Source organism: Suncus etruscus, chromosome 20, assembly GCF_024139225.1.
Source record: "Suncus etruscus isolate mSunEtr1 chromosome 20, mSunEtr1.pri.cur, whole genome shotgun sequence".
NCBI lineage: Eukaryota > Metazoa > Chordata > Mammalia > Eulipotyphla > Soricidae > Suncus > Suncus etruscus.
This window is the reverse complement of record NC_064867.1, coordinates 25,029,687-25,056,677: the sequence shown is the minus strand read 5'-3', so window position 1 is coordinate 25,056,677 and position 26,991 is coordinate 25,029,687. Positions and strand designations below refer to the sequence as shown.

The window sequence follows — 26,991 nt, the reverse complement described above, 5'->3', positions numbered from 1 at the left end:
AAGGAGTTCCCATAAGCAGAACTCACAGCGAATATCAGAAACTGCTCCCTATTGCTTTAATGGTTGTTGGCTTACAGGGAATGTAATGGGCCACAAGGAATGTGCTAGCCAAAGTCTTTGCTTTGCTGGCTGGTCTGCTATAAAGGCAACTCCAGAAAACACTGGGAAATGTGATTATTTCAAAAGTGAATAAAAATGCATTTTCTGGGCCAGGAGACAGAAGATAGCTCAGACATCAGAAGCATGGGTTTAACATGTGCAAAGTCCTGGGTTCAACTTTCAGCACCTCATGACTTCTGAGCACTCCCAGGTATGACCCTGTTGGCCCCAAGGACTACTGGCAACTGGCCCTTTGTCTCCCTTCAAAAACCTCCCTTCCTCCTCCCACCAAAGGAAGAGGAATAAAAATACAAGCTCAGGGGCCAGAGAGATAGCACAGTGGTAAGGCGTTTGTTCGTCTTGCAAGCAGCCAACCCAGGACCTATGTTGGTTTGAATCCCGGCATCCCATATGGTCCCCCGTGCCTACCAGGAGCGATTTCTGAGCACAGAGCCAAGAGTAACCCCTGTGAGCTTCTGAGTGTTACCCAAAAAACAAAAACAAAAATACAAGCCTCAAAACATGGCACTATGTCTCCAGCAAGACTCTGACAGTTCTGAAAATGGGGCTCCAAATTGTGTGGCACTGCCCCTTCTCCCTCATATACAGTCCCAAAACAGAGAATATCTCTCACCTCCTCCTCCTGAATCTGCTGGGCTCAGAACCAAAAGAACACAACAGAAATCTGTCAGGAATTTCTGAGGCATAAGTATCCCACCAACCCTCTTGGACACCCACTATGAGTGACATCAGGCCCCAGAGGAAGCTTGTGTGCCTGAAATCACCATGATGGCAAATCTCTAGTCTGGTTGGTATCTCACTCAGGCAGAGCCATCAGCCAGAAATCAGTAACCATGGCCCTCTTCTGATGACCAATCCAGCCAAGTCTTCAGATGCCACAGTTCCTACCAATACCTAATATTACAACCACATGAAACCCAGCAGTGACCTACTCAACTGTCCAGATGTAATTGTTCAGCTGAGGACTCTCCATATTCCTGACCCACAAACTGTGGCCAAAATTAAGTAGTTATATGAAGATATATAATCTGGGTTGAATTGCTAGGTAGGACTAGTCACCAGACCAGTAAAGCCATACAATGCCACCCAATCACCACCAATATTTTGCCTCTTCAAACAAAGCCTAAACTTGAGAATTGCAAAATAGCTAAAGATTCACTTTTGCTTTCTGATTAAAGAACAACCAAATCCCATACATCATACTTTGGTTGAGTTGATGCCCTCCAAAAAAAAAAGAGTTTGTACTGAGTGAACTTTACTATGGTTCTAATTCCTCTCAATATCTTCCTGATGCAATATCTTCCTATCAAAGCAAGCATGGCTATTTCTCAGCTAATCCAGTCAAACATAGCAGAGGAAAACTGGGCAAGAATAAAACAAAAACGTTTTGTTGTTGTTGCCATCTTCCTCTGCGGAAATGCATGCAGCTGATGCTCTGAACTCTTAAGAGCTACTTTGCAAATGAGCATGAGTCCCCTAGTTAAAGGTGCTGCATAGAATTGAGTGTCTTTCCTATTAAAAAGCATCTATGTGTTTATTTGCCTAAACATCTCACTGCTTGTGCCACAGGCAGAATAAGTAACTCTCCAAGAGGAAGGTTGGGCAAAGATAGCTGGGATGTCTGCCAAAGGATGAGGTTCAATAGATGTTTAATTCATCCAGCCAAAACACACAGCCACGCCACCACTATGTTAAATGTCCCAATACTAAATGCTCAGAATCAAACACAACAGCTCAATAGTATTAAAAGGCTGCAGTCCACAGGGACCTACTGCAGTTTATTACTTCCTTGAGGATCTGAAGATTCGGTCACCCACTGAGAGAGCAATAAATCCATCTACCACCCACGCCTGTCTTCTTTTGAAGAGGGGGATACCCAGGGACATCTCACAGTCAGAGAGTGGATATCTTGGGCCAACCTGAGGATGAAGTCATGTCAGTGTAGATGTATCAGATTATACTACAATAGCAAGCACCCACCCTGTTAGATGGACAGTGGGTAAGGAGCCTGTAAGGTTTCTATATTATCTGACTCATTGCTTTTTCTATGGAAAAAAGAAGACAGCTCTGAATTTACAGCATCAAAATTCATTTCCATATTGAACAGCTATTTCTAGGTGCTAACCCATGAACTTCTTCTCATAAGGTGGCTGAATGATATTTCTTTTTTTTTTTTCAGGGGAGAGCACAAACACAGTCCCCCACTACCACAAATTATGCAGTCGAGTTTCCCACATTTGGGGAAATCGAAGGGGTCAGCACATCCAGAGTGCAATGGATATGCCTTGCCCTGGGGAAACCACCTTTGTGATCATGGTATCTCCCCTGCTATGTAAGTATGCTGAATGATATTTCTCTATTATTTATATATAATTATTTTTATATGTAATATTTTACTATTACAGAGAGAAAGAGCCTCCATGTGACTGCTAGTCTTCATCCATTTAGAAATGATGTTAGGGTCAGAAAAAATAAAAGAAAGAAAGAAATGATGTTAGTGCTCAAAACTTACTACTACAAAAAAGAAACTTACTACTACAGTAGCTAAACTTGATATCTAAATATTAGTCTTAGTATTTGGAATGTTAATACTGGGCAATTATCAGTGAGTGGTTTTTTTTTTAAGAATTTTCTAAATGAAGATTTTTTGTGGCTGTAGATAATACTAAGATTCCTTCATGGCTTTTTTTTTTCTTTCCATGAATGACCACATTGAGCAACCTACAATCAAGCAATTCACCAAGCAAACCCACCCATGTTGGGTTGCACCTACAACAAGGCTGGGACTGCCGAACTCAACATCCCTACTGCCACCCCGTTCCCCGACAGCCTTCATCATAGTTCCTAAAATTCTTTTTTTTTTAATTCATTTATTCAACTCAGAAACTTCATCTTGTAACAGTGCTTCATTCTCCTACCCATTCATTGCCAGCCTGTGACAAAGATCAAATACGGGCATTGTGAATGATTCTGAAAACACCAGGAAATGAAAACAAAGTCACCAGCATTCTTCATGAGGGATAACCAGTAGTAACATCCAAAGGCACTTTGTTCTAAAATGATGTTTCTCAAACTACATAAAAATGCACCACTTTTGGGCCCGGAGAGATAGCACAGCGGTGTTTGCCTTGCAAGCAGCCGATCCAGGACCAAAGGTGGTTGGTTCGAATCCCGGTGTCCCATATGGTCCCCCGTGCCTGCCAGGAGCTATTTCTGAGCAGACAGCCAGGAGTAACCCCTGAGCACTGCCGGGTGTGACCCAAAAACCAAAAAAAAAAAAAAATGCACCACTTTTGGCTTCTTTTTTGGGGGGGGGAGGGGGGTATCACACTTGCAGTGCTCAGGTGTTACTTTTGGCTCTGCACTCAAAAATCGTTCCTGGCAGGTACGGGGGACCATATGGGATGCCGGGATTTGAACCACCATCCATGTTAGATCGACTGCGTGCAAGCAAAAACCCTACCACTGTGCTATATCTCCGGCCCAGAAAAATGCATTTCTTTTTCTCCCACCAGCCTACCTTGAGCCAACACTAGTCCTCCTCTTCCTCCTCCTCCTCCTCCTCCTCCTCCTCATCATCATCATCATCATCATCATCATCATCATCATCATCATCAAAAAAAGCTTGAAACATGAAGTGCCACTTGGATGTCACAGCCAAAGTCACGTTGCTTTTTAAAAGTGTTTTTTACAGTCTTACTCTCTCTGTATTTGTTTCACCTTTGGTAACAAAGACATTCATAAAAGAAAGAAGACATACCCTACAACTAACACACCGTTCTCAGACTTGTCTCACTCCTGTGCACAAATCATATATATTGTGTGTATGGGCACACATGGGCTTTATAGTTTCATCACCTAATTTTTTCCCCACAAAATATTTCAGGGTCCTGAGTCCACAGCCATGAAGGCCCTCTGAAAATGTGAGCATCTCTAAATAGGGTGGGACCTTCCATCTCAGTAAGTAAAGTCTTCAGCAAAACAGGAAGTCTGGGGAGAGGCAGGATGATGCAGGCATAGCCTCAACCATGTTGCAACTGTCCCCAGGATGAGCCCTGCCTAAGAACAACCTGGGGGTGACTGTAATTCCAGGACAGGCTCCTGAGAACCTTCATGTTAAAGGCACATGAAGATGAGAGGCCCAGCACCCCTCCTTTTGGGGGCTGAATCTACTGGGGAGCTAGACCAGCATACAAGCTCAATAATGACCCAGAAAGATGGGGAGACAGGGAGGACCCAGCATAGACTCTGAGCAGGCTCTCTTCTCCCCTGTATTGTGATTCATCTGGTGAATAGTGACTACTCAACATACTCTAAAACCCATCCCACTCCTGCTGAGAGCTCTCCTGCACAGAGTCCTTGAACCCTGAGCTCTTTTGGCATCGAAAAATGGGGGTGAGGATACCTATTACATACGGTTGTTTGGTGCACCAAAGACAAGGCACAAAAGCAGGAAGGAACATTCCAGAGTAGACCTGAGACTTTCCTGTTAGTTCCCTCTGCACTGTGGCCACCACCTCTCTGTTTTTTAGGAGCAGACAGTACCCTGTCCTGGAGAAAAGGGAACTGAAGACTGAGGATACACACTTTGGGTTGTCCAAGGCCACCACCCAATAGGTTGCTATGTGTCCATTCAAACACAGTCTCGTGGCTAAATGACTTTTTTGACCACAAAGGACCTCATATTCTATGGAGGTGGTTCCCACAAATCATACCCTAGTCTATATTGCACAATGCAGCTAAATGATCTGGCTTTGAATACATAAATTTCATGACATTTGCAGTGACAAAATCATCTAATGAAGCAATTTTCAGAACACAGCCTTGTACTAGAGACCCGTGACTATAGTTCTTCAGAATCTATTACATGCCAGGAGTCTAACAAAATGAAGTTCAGCACAAGGAAACAGATTTCAACATTCAAAGTGATCCCTAGGTCCATGCTGCAATATCCCTAAACAGTACCAGTGACTTCTTGCATCCTCTCCTCTGGCCTCCTTCCATCCCTCCTCTCTCCTCTCCTCTCTCCTTCTTCCTAATTTTTTCTCCCCAACCTTTCTTTCTCATACCATGGCAAGGCCTGGGGATAGAGATCAGAGCTACAACCTGTGCCCAGAAGACAGCTTCTTAGTACCTTTTCCTTACCAGCATCCCCAAATTTAATGAAGGAGGCCTCTCTTTTGCTCAGTGCTGTAGCTCTCAAAGCACACCCACAAAAAATATCTTCTGTCCTCCAGGCCACTGGGAGTATAGGCCAGAATCCCAACCCCAAATCACAGACAAGGAAAACCAGGATCCAATGGGTTGACATCCTCTCAAAGTTACCAGACCTCAGACATGTTTTCATTCCCCTTCACTATCTTTTGTGTTGCAATGACCAAGGATCACACGCACTTGGTTATGCGGCTCATTGGGGGTCAAACTATCAAATTGTAGTTCTTGTGCACATTTAAGGTTACAGGACACACTAGGGCTCACATACCTGGCCATGGTGCTGGTTGTATTTCAACCCCCTACCTGTGATGTTCACATAGGCTTGGGAATGAAATCCTGTTTTCATGCCTGGTACATAGAGGGCAATTCTAAGGGTCACAAACTCACATCCTTGTGCTTGCAAACAAAGTGCTTGACCACTGAACTTCACATAGGTTCTCATCTGTGTCCCCAAGTCTTCCCTTCCCCACCCCTCTTCAGGGTTTGAAATTTGATGCTATTTATTCTAGTTTATGACCATAGAGTAATATAATTTCAAAGCAAATTAATTTAGAAAATGTAGGAAATGGGGGACGAAGAGGTGGCGCTAGAGGTAAGGTAAGCCTTGCAAGCGCTAGCCAAGAAAGGACCGCAGTTCAATCCCCCGGTGTCCCATATGGTCCCCCCTAGTCAGGGGCAATTTCTGAGCACTTAGCCAGGAGTAACCCCTGAGCATCAAACGGGTGAGGCCCAAAAATAAAAACCAAAAAGATAAAAAATGTAGGAAATGTGGAAACAATAGTTATTGTTCATCTCTCATTAGGTCTAACAATTAATTGCTGGGTCATCTTTTCCAGATATTTATTTTAATACATAATAATACATAAATACATAAATAATACATAAAACCTATTTTTCATAGCATCCATACATGCTCCTTGGAACCTGCCTCTACCAGGGGTCCTCAAACTTTTTAAACAGGGGGCCAGTTCACTGTCCTTCAGACTGTTGGAGGGCCAGATTATAGTAAAAACAAAAATCATGAACAAATTTCTATGCACACTGCATATATCTTATTTAGAAGTGAAGAAACAAAATGGGAATAAATACAATATGTGGCCCGCGGGCCATAGTTTGAGGGCCATTGCTCTATACATTTATGTCTTCTTTATGTGAGCAGTAAATTATCATCATTCTTTGTTTTGTTTTGGGACCACACCCAGCAATGCTCAAGGGTTACTTCTGGCTCTACACTCAAGATTTACTCCTCTGGTGATCAGGGTACCATATGAATGCCAAGAGATCATACAAGGCAAGACCTCTACCTCCATTCTACTACCACTCCAGCCCCAAACTGTAATCACCTTAAAACCTAAATTCTCTTGGCATTTGCCTAAGCATTGTATTCATTCATTGGCCCCATCCCTTATTGATAGTGGATAGTTAGAGCAACATTTTTAGCCACACTGAGATAAATAATATTTAACCTGCATCCTTACCCAATTATTTCCTTAGAAAAAAATTTTTTTTGGTTTTGGTTATTTGGACCATACCCCTGGTGATGCTTAGGGCTTATTCCTGGCTCTTTGCTCATGCTTCCAGTGCCAGAAATCAAACCCAGATTGACTGCATGCAAAGTAAATACCTTAATTCCTATACTATCTCTCTGACCCTCCTTAGAATAAACATTGCAAATGTAATTACTAGTCAAAAAGTTATTGTCCTCTGGAATGCCAGCTATGTGTATGTGCGCTCGTGTGTGTGTGTGTGTGTGTGTGTGTGTGTGTGTGTGTGTGTGTGTGTGTGTGTGTGTGTGTGTGGTGGAGACTTCTGAAACAGAAAGCTGGAAGTTCAACCACTCTGGTAGTCAATCTCCAGGTCAAAGCCATGAGGGCACCAAGAGCTCCAACTCAGATTCCCAAAATCACTGAGACTTCAAGTGTCACAGCTAGATCAACACTGCTCCCCAACACTGTTCCAGTTGCAGATGACATCTGTGAGGTTGGCTCGTCTCCATTTCTAGGCTCTTAACTGCCCCTTCCAAGTGACTTGCCCCCTATACCATAACTTACATTCTGACTCCCCAAAAACTTTTGCCTGTCTCCCAGACTCCTTGACTGCAGGCCCCTAATCTAGGCCACATCAGCAGGGCAGGGACTAAATTTGAGCTTCTGCTGAGTAGTCACACAAAAGGGTTCAGCTTAAGGGTCATAAACTTCTCCAGGTCTACTTGAGCCAGATTGTACCTGGGGTCATAGAGATTAGGGAAAGAACCTGAAGTAAGAGCCAGCTTCAAGAAACAAGTCTTTCTGGCTTCCTCTACTCCGTGGGGCACTTCAAGCATTCTAAAAACACTTCCTTTAAAACATAGCCAACAGGCCAGAGAGATGGCACAGGGCTCAGGCAATTGTCTTGCATACAGATGACTCTGGTTCAAGACTCAGCACTAAATATGACCTCCTATGCACTATCAGGAGTTATGCCTGAGCATAGATCCAGGAATAAGTCCCAAGCACTGCCCGATGTGGCCCAAAAAGAAATAACAATAAAACCCACAATGTCTGACCTAGGACAAACCGCAATTCAATCCCCCGGCATCCCATATGGTCCCCCAAAGCCAGGAGCAATTTCTGAGTGCAGAGCCAGGAGTAGCCCCTGAGCATTACTAAGTGTAACCCAAAAATCCAAATAAATAAATAAAACCCACAGTGTAAACATACTCATAACACACTCACAATAATCTTAAAGAAAAAAATGTGCTCTGTCCTCTCAGAAAATAAACTTGAGGTATAAGCAGGTAGCGTGCTTGCTTTTTACACAGCTGACTCAGATTCTATATCCAGCTACCTACATGGTATCCCAAATACCACTAGAAGTAATTCCTAAGTTCAGAGTCAGGAGTAACTTCTGATCACCAATGGGTGTGCCCCCCCCCCAAAGAAACAAACAAAAAGTTTTCTCTCCCTAATTTGGGCTACTCATTGATTAGTTTTACCCCACACCCAAGTTTCATGGCTCAACAATTTCTTTTCCCCCAAAGGGAAAATGTTCTCTGGTTTCTGGCAGGAAAAGAATTAGGCAGACTGGGGAGTAGGGGGAGGCTCATTGGCTCATCGCAAGCATAAGGAACACAGATGTCCAGAGTCAAGTACTTTTTCAGTGCAAATTGCCCCACAAGTCAACTCAAGACACCCTTTATGCCCAAGCAGAGAGGCAAAAGGCAGGAATATTCACAATGAACTGCTTTTTCCCCACATGGGAAAAGGGCAAGAGAAAAAGTCAAAGCAGCTGAAAAGTTTGAAGCCAAAGAAAGCTATGTAATACTGTCATTTCTTTTTCTTTCTTTCTTTTTTTTTTTTTTTTTTTTTTTTTGGTTTTTCGGGCCACAACCATTTGATGCTCAGGGGTTACTCCTGGCTAAGAGCTCAGAAATTGCCCCTGGCTTGGGGGACCATATGGGACGCCGGGGGATTGAACCGCAGTTCTTCCTTGGCTAGCGCTTACCTCTAGCACCACCTTACTGGCCCCAGCCCTGTCATTTCTGTCCTTCCTCTTCCCTTTGACCGTTCCATGTCCTACATGAGCCAGACTTGGAGCATGCCAGGAAATGATGACAATAGCAAGGTAACATAAATAAAATAACTGGCACAGAACATTGTAAACCTTGATTGCAATGATATGCAGAAAGTCTGTGCTATGTCTCATTTTAATCAAACTTAACAAAAGTTGGCTGGAGCCAACACCATGCAGATGAAAAGTGCATCTACCATTCATGTGTGGCCCCTTGACTGGCTAAGCTGTTCACTCTGGATGACTGGGTAAGGGGTGTTCCTAAGCAGTGCTCAGGAGTTCAGGGGACAACTGGCAATAGTCAACAAGTGATCTAAGGTGCTAAGGACAGTGGGGCTCCTACCCTTTATGCTGGGGGGTGGGGGGGAGAGAAAAGGAATGAGGTGCCAAGATTAGAACTCAGGTACCAGTTAAACTATCTTCCCACCCCACTCTATTTACACTGCTTGTTGCATTTCCTCCCTCTCTTTAATAAAAATGTTGGTGGGGGGGCAGAGAGTTTTCCTATCTACTCTTCACCATTCTGCCTCTAGCTCCTAAAACTGTCCTCTTGGTACACAATAGGTGATCCAAAATGTACCAGCAGTGATTAAAGTTGAGTGTGGGACAATTTGCTTGCTTGATTGTCTCCCTCCTCCTCCTCAAAAAGCCCCAAAAGGACATCACTATTGAGTCAACATGGAGCCATATGGGTGCAAAATGGAGAGCTACCACAAAGGCCAGGAATGCACACACACATATGAAGTACATGCATCATCCACCTTCTGGGGAACAAGGCCACTTTCACTCCACAGAAATTCCCTCTAGAGAACAGGTCTCCTAAGTTCTCTTAGGGTCAGTGTTTTGCACTTTGCATGTTGTTGTGTTTAACTGAATTTCTTGTTTGAAATAGGCCCCTACTCTCAATAGATACCAAAACAAATTGTTTTTAATAGGAAAACAAAATGGCTTTCAGTGTCGTGATCTGTCTGGAGCCTCTTGATATCACCTGCCTAATAGAGAAACTCATGCGGGTCCTCATTTGATCAGACATCCCAGAGCCCAATACAAAATTAACAGCATCTTATTAAAGGTGTTTAAAGGTATTAAAGGTATTAAGGTGGGCCCAGAGAGATAGTACAGCGGTGTTTGCCTTGCAAGCAGCCGATCCAGGACCTAAGGTGGTTGGTTCAAATCCCGGTGTCCCATATGATCCCCCGTGCCTCCAGGAGCTATTTCTGAGCAGACAGCCAGAAGTAACCTCTGAGCAACGCCGGGTGTGGCCCAAAATCAAAAAAAAAAAAAAAAAAAAAAAAAAGGTATTAAGGTGTATGTGAACAGAAATGCCTAAAACACGGCTCTGGATGAATGCACTGCCAAAGAGAGGAGAACCAAAAGCTAACAGGAAGCAGATAGAGTTAGCAGGAACTAGAAACAGGATTTGGGCCCCATAATTTTTTTCAGAAAGCAATGCTGCTGCAGAGAAAACAACAACCTCAAATACTACCACTACTGACCAGAGACTGAAATGGCTGCTTCCTGTCCCATAACCCCTAACCACCCCACTACCCATATGCTGCTGTCTCCCTTTGCAGGCTTCTGCTCAGGTTCCATCTGAGACTTCTCTCCCAAGACAGTCAAGTGACTCTTCAGTTCCTGTCCACACATGGGGCTTATGGCAGTAGGTACAGCTGCTCCAATCTATAGTTATCTTCTCCCTCTGTTCCAACATGAACTCCCTGAAGATGAAGTCCTTAGTCAGCCTCTGAACTTATCTTTGAGATTGCCAACAGAAGTCTCAGACACAAGTTTATGATGCCAGAGTTGACTGAAGGCCACAACACATGGGACACACACACATATACACACATGCACGCACGCGCGCGCGCGCACACACACACACACACACACACACACACAACCCTCTGAATCTCCTGCAGTGTGACAAGCACCCAGAGCTGCACCCTTCTTGGCCTGTCTGGTAAGAGAACCCATGAGATTTCAAGCTATTCCCAAGAATTAAATATACTTTAGGTATAAAATAGGAATAAAAGACTTAATACAAAAATGTATGTAAATTATTGCATGTGTTTGCATTTTTAACATAGAGTCTATGTTGAAATGATACTGTTTTGGATATCTGGATTTGGATACTACATATTAAAACTAATCCAAACTATTTTCTTTTCACATTTTACCATGGCTAGCAAGAAGGTTTCAATGATTTGTGTAGTTCCAACTAGAATTCTACAAGCCCACCATGATTAGAGATTCATTGAAAGGTTAATCTGAAATATAAGCCAGTTCTGACCACCTCTCTTCAATGCTGCCAAGCACAGTTCAGAACAAGGAAATACCTGTCTAGTGGTTTTCTGTGACATACAAATTCCCAAGTCTAGGCTGAGAGAAATTTGGAAATTAGGATTAAAAAAAGTTGAACATCTGCACTTTGACCTCTGTGAGGAATGAGACATGGGGCCCTCTTGTCATTACGTAAAACCTAGAGAATATAATATTTATTCGACTGGTCCTTTTTTTTTTTCCTTTGGTTTTTTGAGTCATACCCATTTGATGCTCAGGGGTTACTTACTCCTGGCTAAGTGTTCAGAAATTGCCCCTGGCTTGGGGGTACCATATGGGACGCCAGGGGATCGAACCTCGGTCCTTCCTTGGCTGGCGCTTGCAAAGCAGACACCTTACCTCTAGCGCCACCTCGCCGGCCCCTCAATTGGTCCTTTCTAAACCCTAAGATGCCAAGTCTCTTACCCATGGTATCATGGTAGAATTGTTTTACAAAAATTAAACTGTTCTCTTCTCCATTTATGGCTGTTGAGTTCTTAAAGTATGGCTAGTGTAGCTGAAAAACTGGATTTTTCGTCCTTTTTTTAATTTTTAATCTTTTTAAATTTTATGGTGCTTTCTCATCTTGGGGATTACGAGCATTTCAACTTAAGATTCTTGTTTTGTTTTGTTTGGTTTGGTTTTTGGGCCACACCCAGCGATGTTCAGGGGTTATTCCTGGCTGTCTGCTCAGAAATAGCTCCTGGCAGGCACGGGGGACCATATGGGACACCAGGATTCGAACCAACCACCTTTGGTCCTGGATCAGCTGCTTGCCAGGCAAACACCGCTGTGCTATCTCTCCGGGCCCTCAACTTAAGATTCTTAACATTCTTGCTTTCAGGACCAGAGAGATAGTAGGGCATTTGCCTTCCATGCATCAACCCTGGATGGACCTCGGTTTGATTCCTGGCATCCCATATGGTCCCCCAGCCTGCCAGGATTATCCCCTGAGCACCGCCGGGTGTGATCCAAAAACAAAAACAAAAAACAGACCAAAAAAAAAAAAAAATGATTCTTGGCTTTCTGTATCTCACCCTGGCACTGCCAGAGAAAAAAACAGTAATTTTTAGTTCCATAGCCATTATGCTACAGGCCACTATATTGGAAGCATAGATCTAGGCCATTGTAAGAGAATGACAGTAGTTAAAGCTTATAAAAGTAGCTTATAAATTAAAAATCCTATAGAAAAAGTAGTGTTTTGCCCTTGGGGCTTAATATAAAAAAAAAAAACACCTTGTAGAATTTTAAGTCACTTGGAGGAAAAAAAACAAAGTCAACTACCATTGGAATAAAGGACCAGGATAACCTTTGACATATAGCTCTTTGCAACAAGATTTTTAATTCTAGAGTCAATATTTTCCAGGCCTATCCATGCAGTCAGAAATCAAGGCTGTCTGTAGGGGCTGGCGATATAGCTCAGTTAGTGGAGCAATTACTTTGCCAGATGTGATGTCCTGAGTTCAATCACTGGTGAGAGAGAGACAGAGACAGAGAGACAGGGAAAGAGACAGAGACAGAAGAAGGAAGGAAGGAAGGAAGGAAGGAAGGAAGGAAGGAAGGAAGGAAGGAAGGAAGGAAGGAAGGAAGGAAGGAAGGAAGGAAGGAAGGAAGGAAGGAAGGAAGGAAGGAGCTGCTAGGGAATTCCTGGTAATTGTATTCCCAAAACAATTGTATCACCCAAACATTCATTCTTATGAAGCATGTATTTTCTGTCCCTTCAAGTTAATATTACATACTCTTTCTCCAGTAATAGGCCCTCCCAGCAGCCCTCAGCATTACTTCAACTCTCTACCAATGATTCACAGGCTCTCAGACATATTGACATATTTAGAGGAGGGAAGGTTCAAATTTGCTGATAGATGGTACAACCAGCCACTTTGAAAAAAGGCATGGAGACTAATCAGTAGCTGTGAAAATGCTAATCCGTTTACAGGCAGGTTGGAGGATGCTCATGAAATTCAAATCAAGTTCTAGTCTTCCAAGATTTTTCCCAGCAGGAAAGCCAGTCCTAGTCTAAACAGCTTTTAGTTACCATTAAAATAATTACATTCTACACTCCAACAGACAAAGAAATGAGCAGAGACTTGGAAATGGGGTGAATTTATAGGAGGACAGGCCAAAGAGGTATGAATTTGAGGAAATCCACAAGGTTTCCAAATGTAAATAGAAGAAACTGCTTGAAATCCAGAAGGGGTTTTGTGAGCTCTTTTATGAGTTTCTCTGTAAAGGCTTCGGCTCATTTCCCCCTCAGTCCTCACAGCTTTTCCAAAGCTATGTTCACTTTAGAACCCCAGTTTGTGCAATGTTTTACATTGCCCTTGGTCTTGGCCCCATGGAGCTTCCATGATGAAAAACATGTGAAATTGGATCCACATGTGTTCCTCCCAAAGGCTGGACCTCGGTGGTATATTCTATCTGGTCAAGACAGCCAGCCATTGCTCAACTCTGTGGAAACAATGCCAAACTATAATATAATAATTCATATAGTACTACCAAGGCAAGCTGCTAGGTACCAGAGGCCTGAAACCCATTCACCAAGAACAGAGACCCACGATCCGTACCTCAAGTTCAGTCTCCCGTCTGTTGATATCATCCGTGGACTGATTTAACTTCTCAAGTTCTCCCTAAGGAAGAAAAGAACAAGTGAGAAAATGGCATAAGGTCTTGGTCCTTTGTTTTCAGTGTGACTCAGCCCGTACCTGAAAAATTACTCAAGCACAAATGTCAGAAGAGACAGGTAGGTATTTATTCTCAAGGGAAATAAATAATTGGACCTTGGCTGGAGAAGAAAATCACAGTCAGCATTTTCTGAAATCCTTTTCCTAATGGAAGCCTCCTGAAAATCTTGCAAGGCTCTAGGAATTTTTCTTAGAATGTCAAATATTTACTCCAGGTATGTGCCTGCAGGTAAACCCACCAGATTTTTAAATGGCTTTGGAGGGTCAAATCAAAACAACCTTCTTTCTGCTTTAGGCAAGAACGTACCAGAAGAGACAAGAAAGAAATAAATAGGGCCAAGTCATGAGTAAAAATCCAGAAAAATTATTTAAATCAAGAGCAGACAGAATTCACACATTGACTTAGTGGTTAAATATTCTCTAAAAAGCTGAAATTATCAGTCAACTATTCCACTGGCAAGTTTGTTTTAAGAAAAAAGAAAGAAAGAAAGACAAGCTTTAATTCTGAGCGTTTAAAGAGAAAACACACAAACTGGCATTTTGTGAAGAAAAAAAAAGCTAACAACAAGAAGTTAACTCCTTTTACCCGGCAGACAAAAGATCTTGTTAACAGATTTCTGATTTCTGATCCAAGAATACAAACCGATGGTTTTAATTAATAGAATAATTCCTAATGCAAAGTTTTTTTTTTTTTCCTATCTGATCCTTACCTTGCTAATCTGACCCAAACAATTCATTCCAACTCCAGCAGCTCAGTTAAATGAGTTTTTAATTGATTCGTGTGCTGCAAACCGGATTGGCACCCCCAACATTTCATTCAGATCGTGCTTTAAAAGCAACATTATTTTTTTCCCCAAAATGACTTATGGAAAGGCTACAATAACAGGGGGTTCCGGGAAGGAGATCTGTTTTGTTTTTGGCTTGGAAAAAAATAAAAATAAAAAGGCAAGGAGGTTAAAACTATCAACTCGGGTGGGGAAATTGGTTTTTTAATTCCTTCCTTAGACATAAAGACAGATACACACACACACAGACAGACACACAGACAGACAGACAGACAGACAGACAGACAGACAGACAGACAGACACACACACACACAACACCCACCCACCCCCAAAAAATAGGCAGAAAAGCTTGGCCCTTAGCTTCTCCCCACCTGAGCTTAGCTCATCTGTGACTCCTGAGTTCCATTCCCCAAGACCCCATAAACAGAAACACTGGGTGTCTTAGGCCAAATCAAGGCCAAAGCAAGCAGGGAGCCCCCACTGCAGTGACAATGAACCCCTAGTTTTCTCAACCATAACGCGTTGAAGATGGACTCGGGCCATCAGAGGGGCATCTCTGCCAGGTGAGGGCTGCAGCCCACGCCGCGGGGATGGGCAACGCCCCCCTAAACCCAGCCTGGACACCCCAGGGGGATCCCCAAGCCTTCCTCCTCCACCCTCCCGGGTCTGGCCAGGAGTGGGGGGGGGGGGTCCATCCTAACTGCAAGTCTAGCTAGGGACCCCCAAACCCGCATGAGGAGCCCGGCCACTCCATTTCTCTTTGTTGCACATCCTCCTAGCAGCCGGGGCTGCCCCAGATTTTGCAGGGAGGATCTGGAGGTGGGGGGGGCTCCCCAACATTCAATCAGGCCGCGTCTACGCAGGCTCTTGCAGTTGCTGCAAACCGATTCGGGGGGTTGGAAAATGGATTATTCCAACCCTAACCTCCTAGCTCCTGGAGGCTGGAGATGGGGTGATGGGTGTAGACTTGGAGGAGAGTCCCCTTTACCTGGATGCGAGGGTCCACCTCCTCCTCTTCCTCCGCCTCCTCCACCACCAGTCCTGGCTTCATCCCCTCCTCCTCCTCTTCTTCCTCCTCTTCCTCCTCCTCGTCCTCCTCCAGGTCCCGGGCAGATGACAGCAGCAATCCCTCGGCCGGCTCCTCTTCCGAGCGACCCCACTTCGATGCCTTGTCCATGCGGAGCCGGTTGAACGGCTGCTGGGCTTTCGGTGGGGATCCGATGGGATCGGATAGGAGCGTGTGGCCGGCCCAGGCTGTGTGTGCAAGGAGAGAGGCTGGGCGAGGCCGCCCCCTTTCTGCCGAGGCCGTCAGCACAACCCACCCGCTCCGCCCCAAATCCAAAGGCAAATCCGCCCGCTCGCCCCGAGCAGGCCTGGCCTCCTCTCCAGCCCTGCCTGCCCCTTGGGCCGGCCCACACACGCACACACACACACAGGCCTCGAGGGGTGTCCACTGGAATTCGAATTCAGTATCTCCAATAAGAGTGAGCATTAACCCCCCCCATACACACAGCCCCCCAGTCTCTGCTGTCTGGAGAGTAGCTGTTACCCCCATATTTTCAACCCCTGGAAGGGCAGGAAAGTTGGGGAGCCTTTTTTTCTTTCTTTCAAGGAGAGTCAGTCCCCCAGAGTCTGCTGTCTGAAAAGTAGCTGTCGCCTTCATATTTTCAGGAAGGCAGGAAAGTTGGGGCGCCTTTTCTCTTTCTTCCTAGCCCCCCAGCGTTTACTGCCTGGAGAGCAGCAGTCACCCCATATTTTCAGGCCCTAGGAGAGCAGGATAGTTGGGGAGTCTTTTTTAAAAAAAACTATGTTTAATACACATTTGAGACTTTAAAAATGATGACCAATAAAATAACTCAAATGATCAAACAAACCCTTTTTCACCATTTAACATGTTGTCACTGGATTTATGTTACTATTTTTTTATTACTATCTTTACTTAAACACCTTGATTATAAATATGATTGTAGTTGGGTTTCAGTCATGTAAAGAACATCCCCCCACCCCCCTTCACCAGTGCAACATTCCCATCACCAAAGTCCCAAATCTCCCTCCTCCCCACCCCACACCGGCCTGTACTCTAGAAAGGCTTTCCACTTCCCTCATTCATTCACATTGTTAGGATAGTTCTCAATGTTATTTCTCTAACTGCACTCATCACTTTGTGGTAAGCTTGGGGAGTCTTTTCTTTCTCTTTCTTTTTCTTTCTTTCTTTCTTTTCTTTCTTTCTTTCTTTCTTTTCTCTTCTCTTTCTTCTTTCTTCCTTCCTTTCTTTCTTTCTTCTTCCTTTCCTTCCTTCTTTCTTTCTTTCTTCTTCTTCTTCCTTCTTCTTTTTCTTTTCTTTCTTTTTTCTTTCTTTTCTTTCTTTCTTTCTTCTTTTTCTTTTCTTTCTTTCTTTCTTTCTTTCTTTCTTTCTTTCTTTCTTTCTTTCTTTCTTTCTTTCTTTCTTTCTTTCTCTTTCTTTCTTTCTCTTTCTTTTTCTTTGTTTTGGGGTCACATCCAATGGTGCTCAGGGGTGATGGCTCTGCACTCAGAAATCGCTCCTGGCAGGCTCCTGGGACCATATGGGATGCTGGGATTCAAACTACCATCCATGCTGGGTCGGCAGCGTGCAAAGCAAAACACCCTACTATGCTATCTCTGGCCCCTTGGGAGTCTTTTTACTCCTGGAAGATGAAATCTTTCTTGAACCCTGAGTCACTTTCAAGACTCATTGTGTCTCCTCCTAGTGAGTATCCCCCCTGAGCTTGGGAATTGAGTCGGTTTGATTTCCCTAAGAAAGGGGGTTAAAACCTGCTCAGAGACACCCAAAGGTGCCAAAGGGAGCCAGGGGGGTGGCAGGGCCCTTCAAAAAGGGAGTTCTAGGCAGCCAGGTAAGTGCAGAGCGCTAGCAAGGAATTCCCCTCACTCCCCACACACCAGGCTTTCTCATTATGATGGGGTTGGGGTCCTACCTGGACAGCCAGGAAACTTGGAGAATCCACTGAGGGGTGCGGAATAGTGTGAGGTGGACATATCTTTTCAGGCAGGTGTCAGGCCGCACCCCAGTAAATGAACTTAGTAGATTTGGAGTTTCTTGTCTCCCAGTCCCAATAAGAAGCCAACTCAACATCACAAAGGGCACAGAAGGGTTGGTTACTGTGATGTCACTGGCCACTCAGGAGCAAGTCATGGATGTCTTCTACACAGAATCCCAGTCCTCAGGCTCTGTGAGAATAGAGGACCAACTTGCCTGAAAAAGGAGCTTACCCTGGACTAAGAGATACCCTAGAAATCTAGCCCGCTCTGTTGATCTTATAGGCCATTAGTCTGGAAAATGTCTTCCACCTAGTACCACATAGCACCACCATCTTTTCTCCTGGAGGTAACATACATAGTTTTCCTGTGTCTGTTCACATAGCTCTTTTGGGGGGGGGTCATTCTTGGCAGTGCTCAGGGGTTACTCCTGGCTCTAAGCTCATAAATCACTCCTGGCAGGCTCAGGGGACCAAATGGGATGCTGGGATTCGAACTAGGGTCTGTCCTGTGTTGGCTGCATGCAAGGCAAATACCTTACCTCAGTAGCATCACTCCGGTCCCCTCACATAGCTCTTTAAATAAAAAAGAAAAAGAAAAAAAAAAAAGCACTTAGCTGACCTGTGATCCTGCAGACCCCCAGCCAGAAGTGTTCCCTGAATACAGAGCCAGAAGTAAAAGTAAGCCCTGAACGATACTGGGTATGGCCCTAAAACCACACACACACACACACACACACACACACACACACACACACACATCAATCAGAGAGCAGTGACTGGAGAGACTGGTAAGGCACTTGCCTTTCATGCAGTAGATATGGATTCAATCCCTGACACTAGATATGATCCCCTACCAGGAGTGATCCCTGAGCACCATTGGTGTGGCCAAAATAAACAAACAAAGTAAGAGACAAAATTTTAAAAAAGCAAAATAAGAAATAAGTTTATATATATATACATATATATATATATCTTGTTTTACACACATACATATGAAGAGAACAGTTGCAAGTCTTAGGAAACTATTCTGTGGCTCCTTGCTAAAGGCACTGTTTTCTTTGATTTTCTAGTGGTAAAGGAAAGCAAGGACAAGGTAGCCATTAAGGGTCACTTGGAGATAGAAAAGCCACCCAACTTTCCCTAGTGGTTTAGACTGGAGCCTGTTGCTGAGCAGGTTCAACATCTGAGTAAATGGCAGAGGTTAGAAACAGCTATGCAAAGTCTTGACTCTAAATTTGCTGGCAAATTCATGCTCACTGTGCTAAATAGCAGCCTCCAAAGAACTCTACAAATGTCATTACAGAAAGGCAAACCCAACGGCCAATGAACTATCATCTCATACCAGCAAAAATGGAATATATGGGGGAAAAAACAAACAAAAACAGTGTTGGTAAGGATGTGGTAAAAATCTTCATTCACCATTAATGGGACTGTTGTATAGTTCAGCCTCTAGAAAATGCTTTAAAGACTTCTCAAAACATTATGATAAAACTTTTTCCTATAACCTTGTGATTCCACTCCTGAAACTCTGCCCCATGAACACATTACTTTCAAAAAGCACATGTGTTTACACCTGTGTTCATTGAACCATTATTCACATTAGCCAAGTTCTGGATCCAACCAAAGTGAACCATTTTTTGGTAGCCAAATAATTTATGACATATGCATAATGGAATACTATTGGGCTCTGAAAAAAAGATGGAGCTTCACAATTTGTTGTAACTTGGATGGAATTGATCGTGCATGTTAAGTAAATAGTAAAAAAAAAGAGAGATAAATAGCAAATTACCTTTCCCAAATACAGAGTGTAAAAATACCAAACAAGGAATTAAATTGTTGTAATAGAACAGACTATGAGACATAATCAATAGAACTATGGCAGGAGTGATCCATGGGATAAACTATTATCCACTACAAGGGATCTTTGAGTCTCTAGTGAGAAAGATTGGTATAGTTTCTGCAACTATAAAATAACAACTTCAATACTATTATAAACTTTGATACCATAATTTTTCAAAAATAAAATTAAAAAGACTCTGCTATTCTAACTTTGATCTAAGAGCAAAAGTGATTCAAAAAGATATGTGCAGGGGCCAGAGTGATAGCACAGCTGTAGGGCATTTGCCTTTCACTCGACCTAACTAGGATGGACCTGATTTAATCTCCAGTGTCCCATATTGTCCCCAAGCCAGGAGCGATCTCTGAGCTCCATAACCAGGAGAAACTTCTGAGCATCACCGGGTGTGACCCAAAAATAAAAAAATAAAAATAAATTAAAAAAAAGATATGTGCAACATAAAGAAATTGCTCTCAGGAGCCAAAGCAATACCACAGTTGGTAGGGTTTGTCTAGCATGCAGCTGACTGGGATTCGATTTCCAGCATTCCATAAGTCCCCTGGGACTTAATTACTTAATTACTCCCCTGGGAGTAATTTCTGAATGTAGAGCTAGAAGTAATGCCTGAGCACCTCTGGGTGTGATCCAAAAACAAAACAGCTTCCCAAAAAAAAAACTGATACCAGTTCAGACTATTTTTCTTATTTTCAGGAAAGACCCACACTAACTTGAGCATAAATCTCAGATGTTCTGAAGTGAAATTGAGAAAAAGAAACCAAAGCAGTATTCTGTATCTGTAGCTTCCATCTGCTATTGGTACACACATAATTACACACATGCTATATGCTGGCATATATACACCATGCATATCAGCTACTGGTGCTATAAAAATCACTGTGATGTCAGGGAAGCTACATATAAGGATGCATTGAAAATATTCTCAGAGTGACCCGGAGAGATAGCACAGCGGCGTTTGCCTTGCAAGCAGCCAATCCAGGACCAAAGGTGGTTGGTTCGAATCCCGGTGTCCCATATGGTCCCCGTGCCTTCCAGGAGCTATTTCTGAGCAGACAGCCAGGAGTAACCCCTGAGCACCGCCGAGTGTGGCCCAAAAACTAAAAAAAAAAAGAAAAGAAAAGAAAAGAAAATACTCTCAGAGGAAGAATCCATACTTAACGAAGACTGTTACTTCTGCAACAAAAAACCTGAAAAAGACCTAATATGATGAGAGGAAGGATCCAAAATAAAAACTTCATTTTTTGACAATTAATAGTTTACTCCTGGCTGTCTGCTCAGAAATAGCTCCTGGCAGGCACAGGGGACCATATGGGATGCCAGGATTCGAACCAACCACCTTGGGACCTGGGCTGGCTGCTTGCAAGACAAACACTGCTGTGCTATCTCTCCGGCCCCTATATTTATAATTTTAAAAGACAGCACCATATTCCATTTATTTCCTACTGGAATGTGACAATTTATCACAAATTTCATGACTTCAAACAACCTAACTAATTCTTATAGCTGGAATCTGACATCCAGGCCCATCAGCCTGGCTAGATTCTCTGCACAGTCTCAAATCAGGGCATGAGCAGTCTCCCTTCCTTTCCTGAAGCTCAGAGAACAATTCTCCAAGTTTGTTCAGTCAACTAGCTAAATTTCCTTCCCTATGGTTGAGTTTTCTATTGTACGGCCTGATCGTAAAGGGACAATCCTAACTACTGGTGGCTGCCTGCCTTACCTTACTTATCACTTGGTCACTTTCATCATCAAAGGCAGCAGCACAAAATCACACCCTTTGGTCTCTTCTTCAAAAAGGGCCCAGTCCCTTTAAATATGTCAGATCTCCCATTGGCCCGGAGGGTCAGTGTGTGAGATGGTGCATATCCTATGATGTTTAGGGACTACTCTCACCTCATTACTACAAGGATTATTCTGTGAATGCTCAGAGGACCATGTAGTGTCAGAGATCAAACTGGACTTCCCACATGAAAAAAACCTGAGTTTTTAGCCCTTTAAGCTATCTCCCTGCCCCCCCCCAGTCACTCATTTTGTCTTTTGTTTTGCGACCACATCTGCTAGTATTTGTGGAAGGAACTCAAGGCTCTTTGGTGAGATGAGGGAAGTCATTCCCTGCAATGTTTTGGGGGACCATGTGGTGCAAAAGATGAATGAACCACATGTTAAGACAAGCATCTTGTCTATACTGTCTCATGGGCCCCTTAGACTCCCATCCTTAAAGTCAATTCTGACCTTACATAACCTAGTTATGGAAGTGGTTATCCCATCCCAGTCACAGGTTTCCAAAGTTATGGAGGAGCATGTACAATGTACAGCATCTTATTCTGCTGATTGCACATCCTAAAAAGGCCAGTCATAGAAGCTGTTTGTAAACCAAGAAAATATTCAAAATCCATTGTAGCTAGGATCCTTGGTCTCTAGATAAAAGCCGGAGAGCCCTGATACTCTCTGAAAACTTCAGGTCTTCCCAGAAATAAAAGCCACTTTCATACAAATATTAGGACCATATTTGCCTTTTTTCACACTCATTCTCTTACAAGTGTGCACTAAAATTTTCCGGACGCCACATGACATGACACCACAACAGACTTCAAATGCGAGAACCAGTAAGTCACACATGAAAGAGATTTGCAAAATAAAAAAAAAAAAGGTAAAATAGTGTTCTTATTTTGCTTTAGAAGAGCTTTTCTGTTTTCATTTTGGAATCATTGGGTTTTCTTTCCTTAAAAATATGTTGCTGAGAACATGCCATCATTTTATTTTTAGATGAATTCATTTTTAGGTCAGGTTATTTTAAGTGGTTTTAAGTGCTCAACAATACCCACCTCAGTAGATATCACATGAAAAATCATGCTTTGAGATCTTAAATCACTTTTTCCCCTTTCCTCCTCTTGGTTGTTTTATTATCATCCTCATAGTTGCTATGTCTGGGGGCTGCAAACATTTAGTTGTGGGGACTGGAGATAACACACTTGTCACTCTGAGTTCTCAATGGCAGCACCATTGAAACTGTACTCATTCATATGGACTAGTAACAAGTAATATTTTTTGTTTTGTTTTGTTTTTGTTTGTTTTTTTGGTTTTTCGGGCCACACCCATTTGATGCTCAGGGGTTACTCCTGGCTAAGCACTCAGAAATTGCCCCTGGCTTGGGGGGGACCATATGGGATGCTGGGGGATCAAACCTAGGTCCTTCCTTGGCTAGTGCTTGCAAGGCAGACACCTCTAGTGCCATCTCGCTGGCCCCAACAGGTAATATTTTTTAACTTTTTTTGGGGGGGGCATTACACTTGGTGATACTCAGGGGTTACTCCTGACTCTGCATTCAAATATTGCTCCTGGCAGGCTCGAGGGACCATATGAAATGCCGGGAATTAAACCAGGATCTGTCCTGTGTTAGCTGTGTGCAAGGCAAATGCCTTACTGCTGTGCTATCTCTCCAGTATTATTATTATTATTATTATTATTATTATTGTTACTTTTGGTTTCTGGGTCACACCCGGCAGCGCTCAAGGGTTACTCCTGGCTCTACACTCAGAAATTGCTCCTGGCAGGCTTGGGGGACCATATGGGATGCAGGATTCAAACCACCAACCTTCTGTATGCAAGGCAAACGCCTTACCTCCATGCTATCTCTCCAGTCCCAAGGCCCCATTATTTTTTTAACTTTTTAAAGTGAAATTTATAAATGGAACATGCTCAGCAGCATTTAATAAGCATGAAATTGGGCCCGGAGAGATAGTACAGCGGCGTTTGCCTTGCAAGCAGCCAATCCAGGACCAAAGGTGGTTGGTTCGAATCCCGGTGTCCCATATGGTCCCCCGTGTCTGCCAGGAGCTATTTCTGAGCAGACAGCCAGGAGTGACCCCTGAGCACCGCCGGGTGTGACCCAAAAACAAACAAACAAACAAAAAGCATGAAATTAATGGGCATCTTCTACATGCCTGCTCTACATACTATTCTGGGTATAGGTTTCAGGGTTCTGAAAGCTAGGTTCAAAATTAGTCTCCTGACTCAGGTAAACACACCTCCAAATAAATGAGGCTCCAAATCAGAAGTCAGAATCATACAGTTAAAGCTCTTTTTGACAAATCAGTGTTATTTAAATTAAGATGCCCAGCAACATAATTTTTAAAAAATAAAAATGATTTAGAGTTGGAGACATGGTGTAAGGGATACGGTGCTTGCCTTATACAAGGCCCCAAGCATTGCCAGAAGAGATCCCTGAGCACAGAGTTATGTGTAAGTCCTGAATATTGTTAGTTTTAGCCTAAAGCCTTCTACAAAATTTTCTGCATCTGCTTGTTAACCTCTCCAACATAGAAATGAATAATTTATCTTAGGAATAACAAAAACTAAAAAAAGAACAAAAACTATATCACACTCCATCTGCTGGAAGTGACCTAACACACGGAGTGTCTCCTCTTAAACCAATTTGCTTAAGGCAGAGCCTTAGAACAGAGCTCATAGCTGGGAGCTCCCACTTGGATCAGAATAGACACCACAATTTGCCAGGTTGATGCAGACTATTTTGGGGGAGAGTAGGTCACATCCGGCAGCGCTCAGGGGTTATTCCTGGCTCTAGGCTCAGAAATCGCTCCTAGCAGACTCGGGGGACCATATGGGATGCCGGGATTCGAACCACCATCTTTCTGCATGCAAGGCAAACACTCTACCTCCATGCTATCTCTCCGGCAGGACTTGGGCCAGGTGGCAGGCAAACTCAATTCCTGGGCAAAGCTCTGGAGTGGTGATGAGTGGCCAATCTTTGAGAAAGGACACCCGTTCCCAGCCTTCTGTGGGCCAAACTCACTCAAACCAGCAGGCTGCACCCTCATCTTTCCTCAACACCCTGCAGCAAAGTGAGAAAGGGAAGACCATCAAATCTATCTTCTTCCTCCTCGACCTATGGGATCCCCTATGGGACCTCCAGGGAATCTTAGCAATTATTGAGAGGGAAGAAAGTTGCATTTTACGGTTTGGGGGTGGACATATGCTGGGCACATGACCCTAACACTTGACCCCTTGTCTGATCCCTAAAGAGAATTTTGCTTATTTATATTGATTGTGGAATAGTTCTTGAAGTTACATCCAGCCTAGTGTTCAGGTGTCTTCCCTGGAAGTGTTCTGCTGGGAACAAAATTCAAAGCTCCTGCAGGCAAAGCATGCACTCATCTCTAGAAGCTCTCTCTCCAGTCCTAAGAGAGAATTTTAAAGTAGATCTCCAGTCCTCTAACTACATTTTTCATGGTACCTGGTTCATTCTGGGAACTCCCGGAGACAGAATATCTGATTCTCTGGGAGGTTCAGAGCCTCCACATTGAAGAAGCAGCTATTTAGTTCTGAGATTCTATGACTTTTGCTTGTTGTCAAATTATTTTGCGGGGGGGGGGGAAGGTCACACCCAGCAGCGCTCAGGAGTTACTCCTGACTCTATACCAGGGATCTCAAACTCAACTTACCTGGGGGCCACAGGAGGCAAAGTCGGGGTGAGGTTGGGCCGCATAAGGGATTTTGCTTACCGAATATTCGCAATAAAATATCGCATTAAACATTTGCATACCCCGAAAGGAACTGCTCGGGGTATGCGAATGTTTAATGCGATTTTTTTTCTTACTAATGCAATTTTTATTGCGATTATTTGGTAAGCGAATAATCGCAAATACTGCGATATTTGAAGGCCGGCCGCGGGCCACAAAATGTTGTACGGAGGGCCTCAAATGGCCCACGGGCCGCGAGTTTGAGACCCCTGCTCTATACTAAGAAATTGCTCCTGGCAGGTTCGGGGAGACCATATGTAATGCCGGGATTCAAACCACTGTCCTTCTGTATGCAAGGCAAACGCCCTACCTCCATGCTATCTCTCTGGCCCCAGCCTATTATCAAATTACCTTGCCCTATGGCTGTTCTCCCATCATGAGACCTTTTAATTGTGTCCTAAATTATTTAAACTCAGCTTTCTTGATCTTGATAAATAACAGGTCAGAGTACTGAGACAACCAGGGAAAGAAACTTTGAATGTTTATCTATGGTTTTAGCCTTTAGTTCTTGAAAATGGTTCTGGAATCCTAGAGACACAAAAATGTCCTGTTGAAAAGAAGAAGTGCTCATACTACAGACCCAGACCAGTTATCTTAACATGCAACTCTAAATGGATTTTAGAGGGATAAGAGCATTTCTGTACCTCTGGAAAAGAAAATAATTGATTACAGTGGCCCAGCTTGACTTCACCAAAAACAAATCATGTCAGCCCTGCCCTCGCTTCCTTAGTCATTGTGCTTATTTGTCCAGTCAAGGAAGGAAATGAGCCACACAGGGGCTCTTCATTGTTCAAAGATAATCGGTACAGGAAAAGGTGCCTTAAATAAATCCACTTATCAAGGAAACCAACCTTTTATATTAAAAATGGAAAAAGGGCCTTAAGGAGACAGCCTGCAAAATAAAAATTTAAATTGCCAAATTTATTTGTTCTATTATTTTTTATTTTTTTAAACTTTATTTTTATTTTTTATTGATTGATTGGTTTCTGAGCCACACCCGGAGGCGCTTAGAAGTTACTCCTGTCTCTGGGCTCAGAAATCACTTCTGGCAGGCTCTGGGGACCATATGGAATGCTGGGAATCAAACTGGGTCCCTTCCAGGTCAGCTACATATGCAGGGCAAATGCCCCACCACTGTGCTATCTTTCAGAACCCACTATTCTTTTTTTTTTTTTTTCTTAATGAATAGGTTCACTGAGCATCTCTTTTGTAACTGCTTGTGTTAACGAAGACACAGCAATGAAGAAGTTAGATACAAACCCAGTTTTCACAGGGGTGGAGAGTAAGGGAGTAATAGTCTAAGGAAAAACCTGGGTAGGGGGATTAAAAATAAATGAAATAGATGCATTTGGTAATAATGATGGTGACAGTGAAGGAATAATCACAGAAACCAAGATTGCTTTTAAAGTGGTCCTCAAACTATGGCCCGTGGGCCACATATTGTATTTGTCCCCCCCCTTTTTTTTTCTTCATTTCAAAATAAGATATATGCAGAATGCATTGGAATTTGTTCATAGTTTTTGTTTTTACTATAGTCTGGCTCTCCAACAGTCTGAGAGACAGTGAATTTGCCCCCTGTTTACAAAGTTTGAGGACCACAGCAAGGGAAGATGAGGAAAGTATCTCCACAGATACTGGGGATCGAACTCAGGTCTGTCCTGGGTCAGCAAATGTGTCAGGCAATGCCCTACCACTGCTCTATTGCTCTTGCCCCAGCTAATGACCTTCTAATATTATCATGACACCAAGTTAACCACTCTAAACACATCATGTACTATGAGGAAGCATCAGGGAGAGCCAAGTGTTCTGGAGGAAAGAATGATTGAGACAGAAGAGATCTAAGGAGGGGCCAATAAGACTCCTAATCTGCATGGAGTGGACTGAGAGTGACAAAGACAGGTAGGCCTAAA

At 43.4% G+C, this 26,991-nt stretch overlaps 1 protein-coding gene and 1 non-coding gene across 2 annotated transcripts in view; both read right to left on the bottom strand.

Moving 5' to 3' along the window:
• Positions 1–16,042, bottom strand: part of SH3BP5 (SH3 domain binding protein 5) — a 73,819-nt gene extending 57,777 nt beyond the window's left edge. The window contains exons 1-2 of the mRNA XM_049766140.1: positions 15,658–16,042; positions 13,767–13,829 (exon numbers count right to left, since the gene is read on the bottom strand). Of these exons, the coding sequence (XP_049622097.1) occupies positions 13,767–13,829; positions 15,658–15,846 (252 nt within the window). The 5' untranslated portion in view covers positions 15,847–16,042. The remainder of the gene's footprint in view (positions 1–13,766; positions 13,830–15,657) is intronic.
• Positions 2,297–2,460, bottom strand: LOC125998382 (U1 spliceosomal RNA). Its single transcript, XR_007491965.1, has one exon. It is a non-coding gene; the product is annotated as a U1 spliceosomal RNA (small nuclear RNA).
• Positions 16,043–26,991: the final 10,949 nt, after the last annotated feature.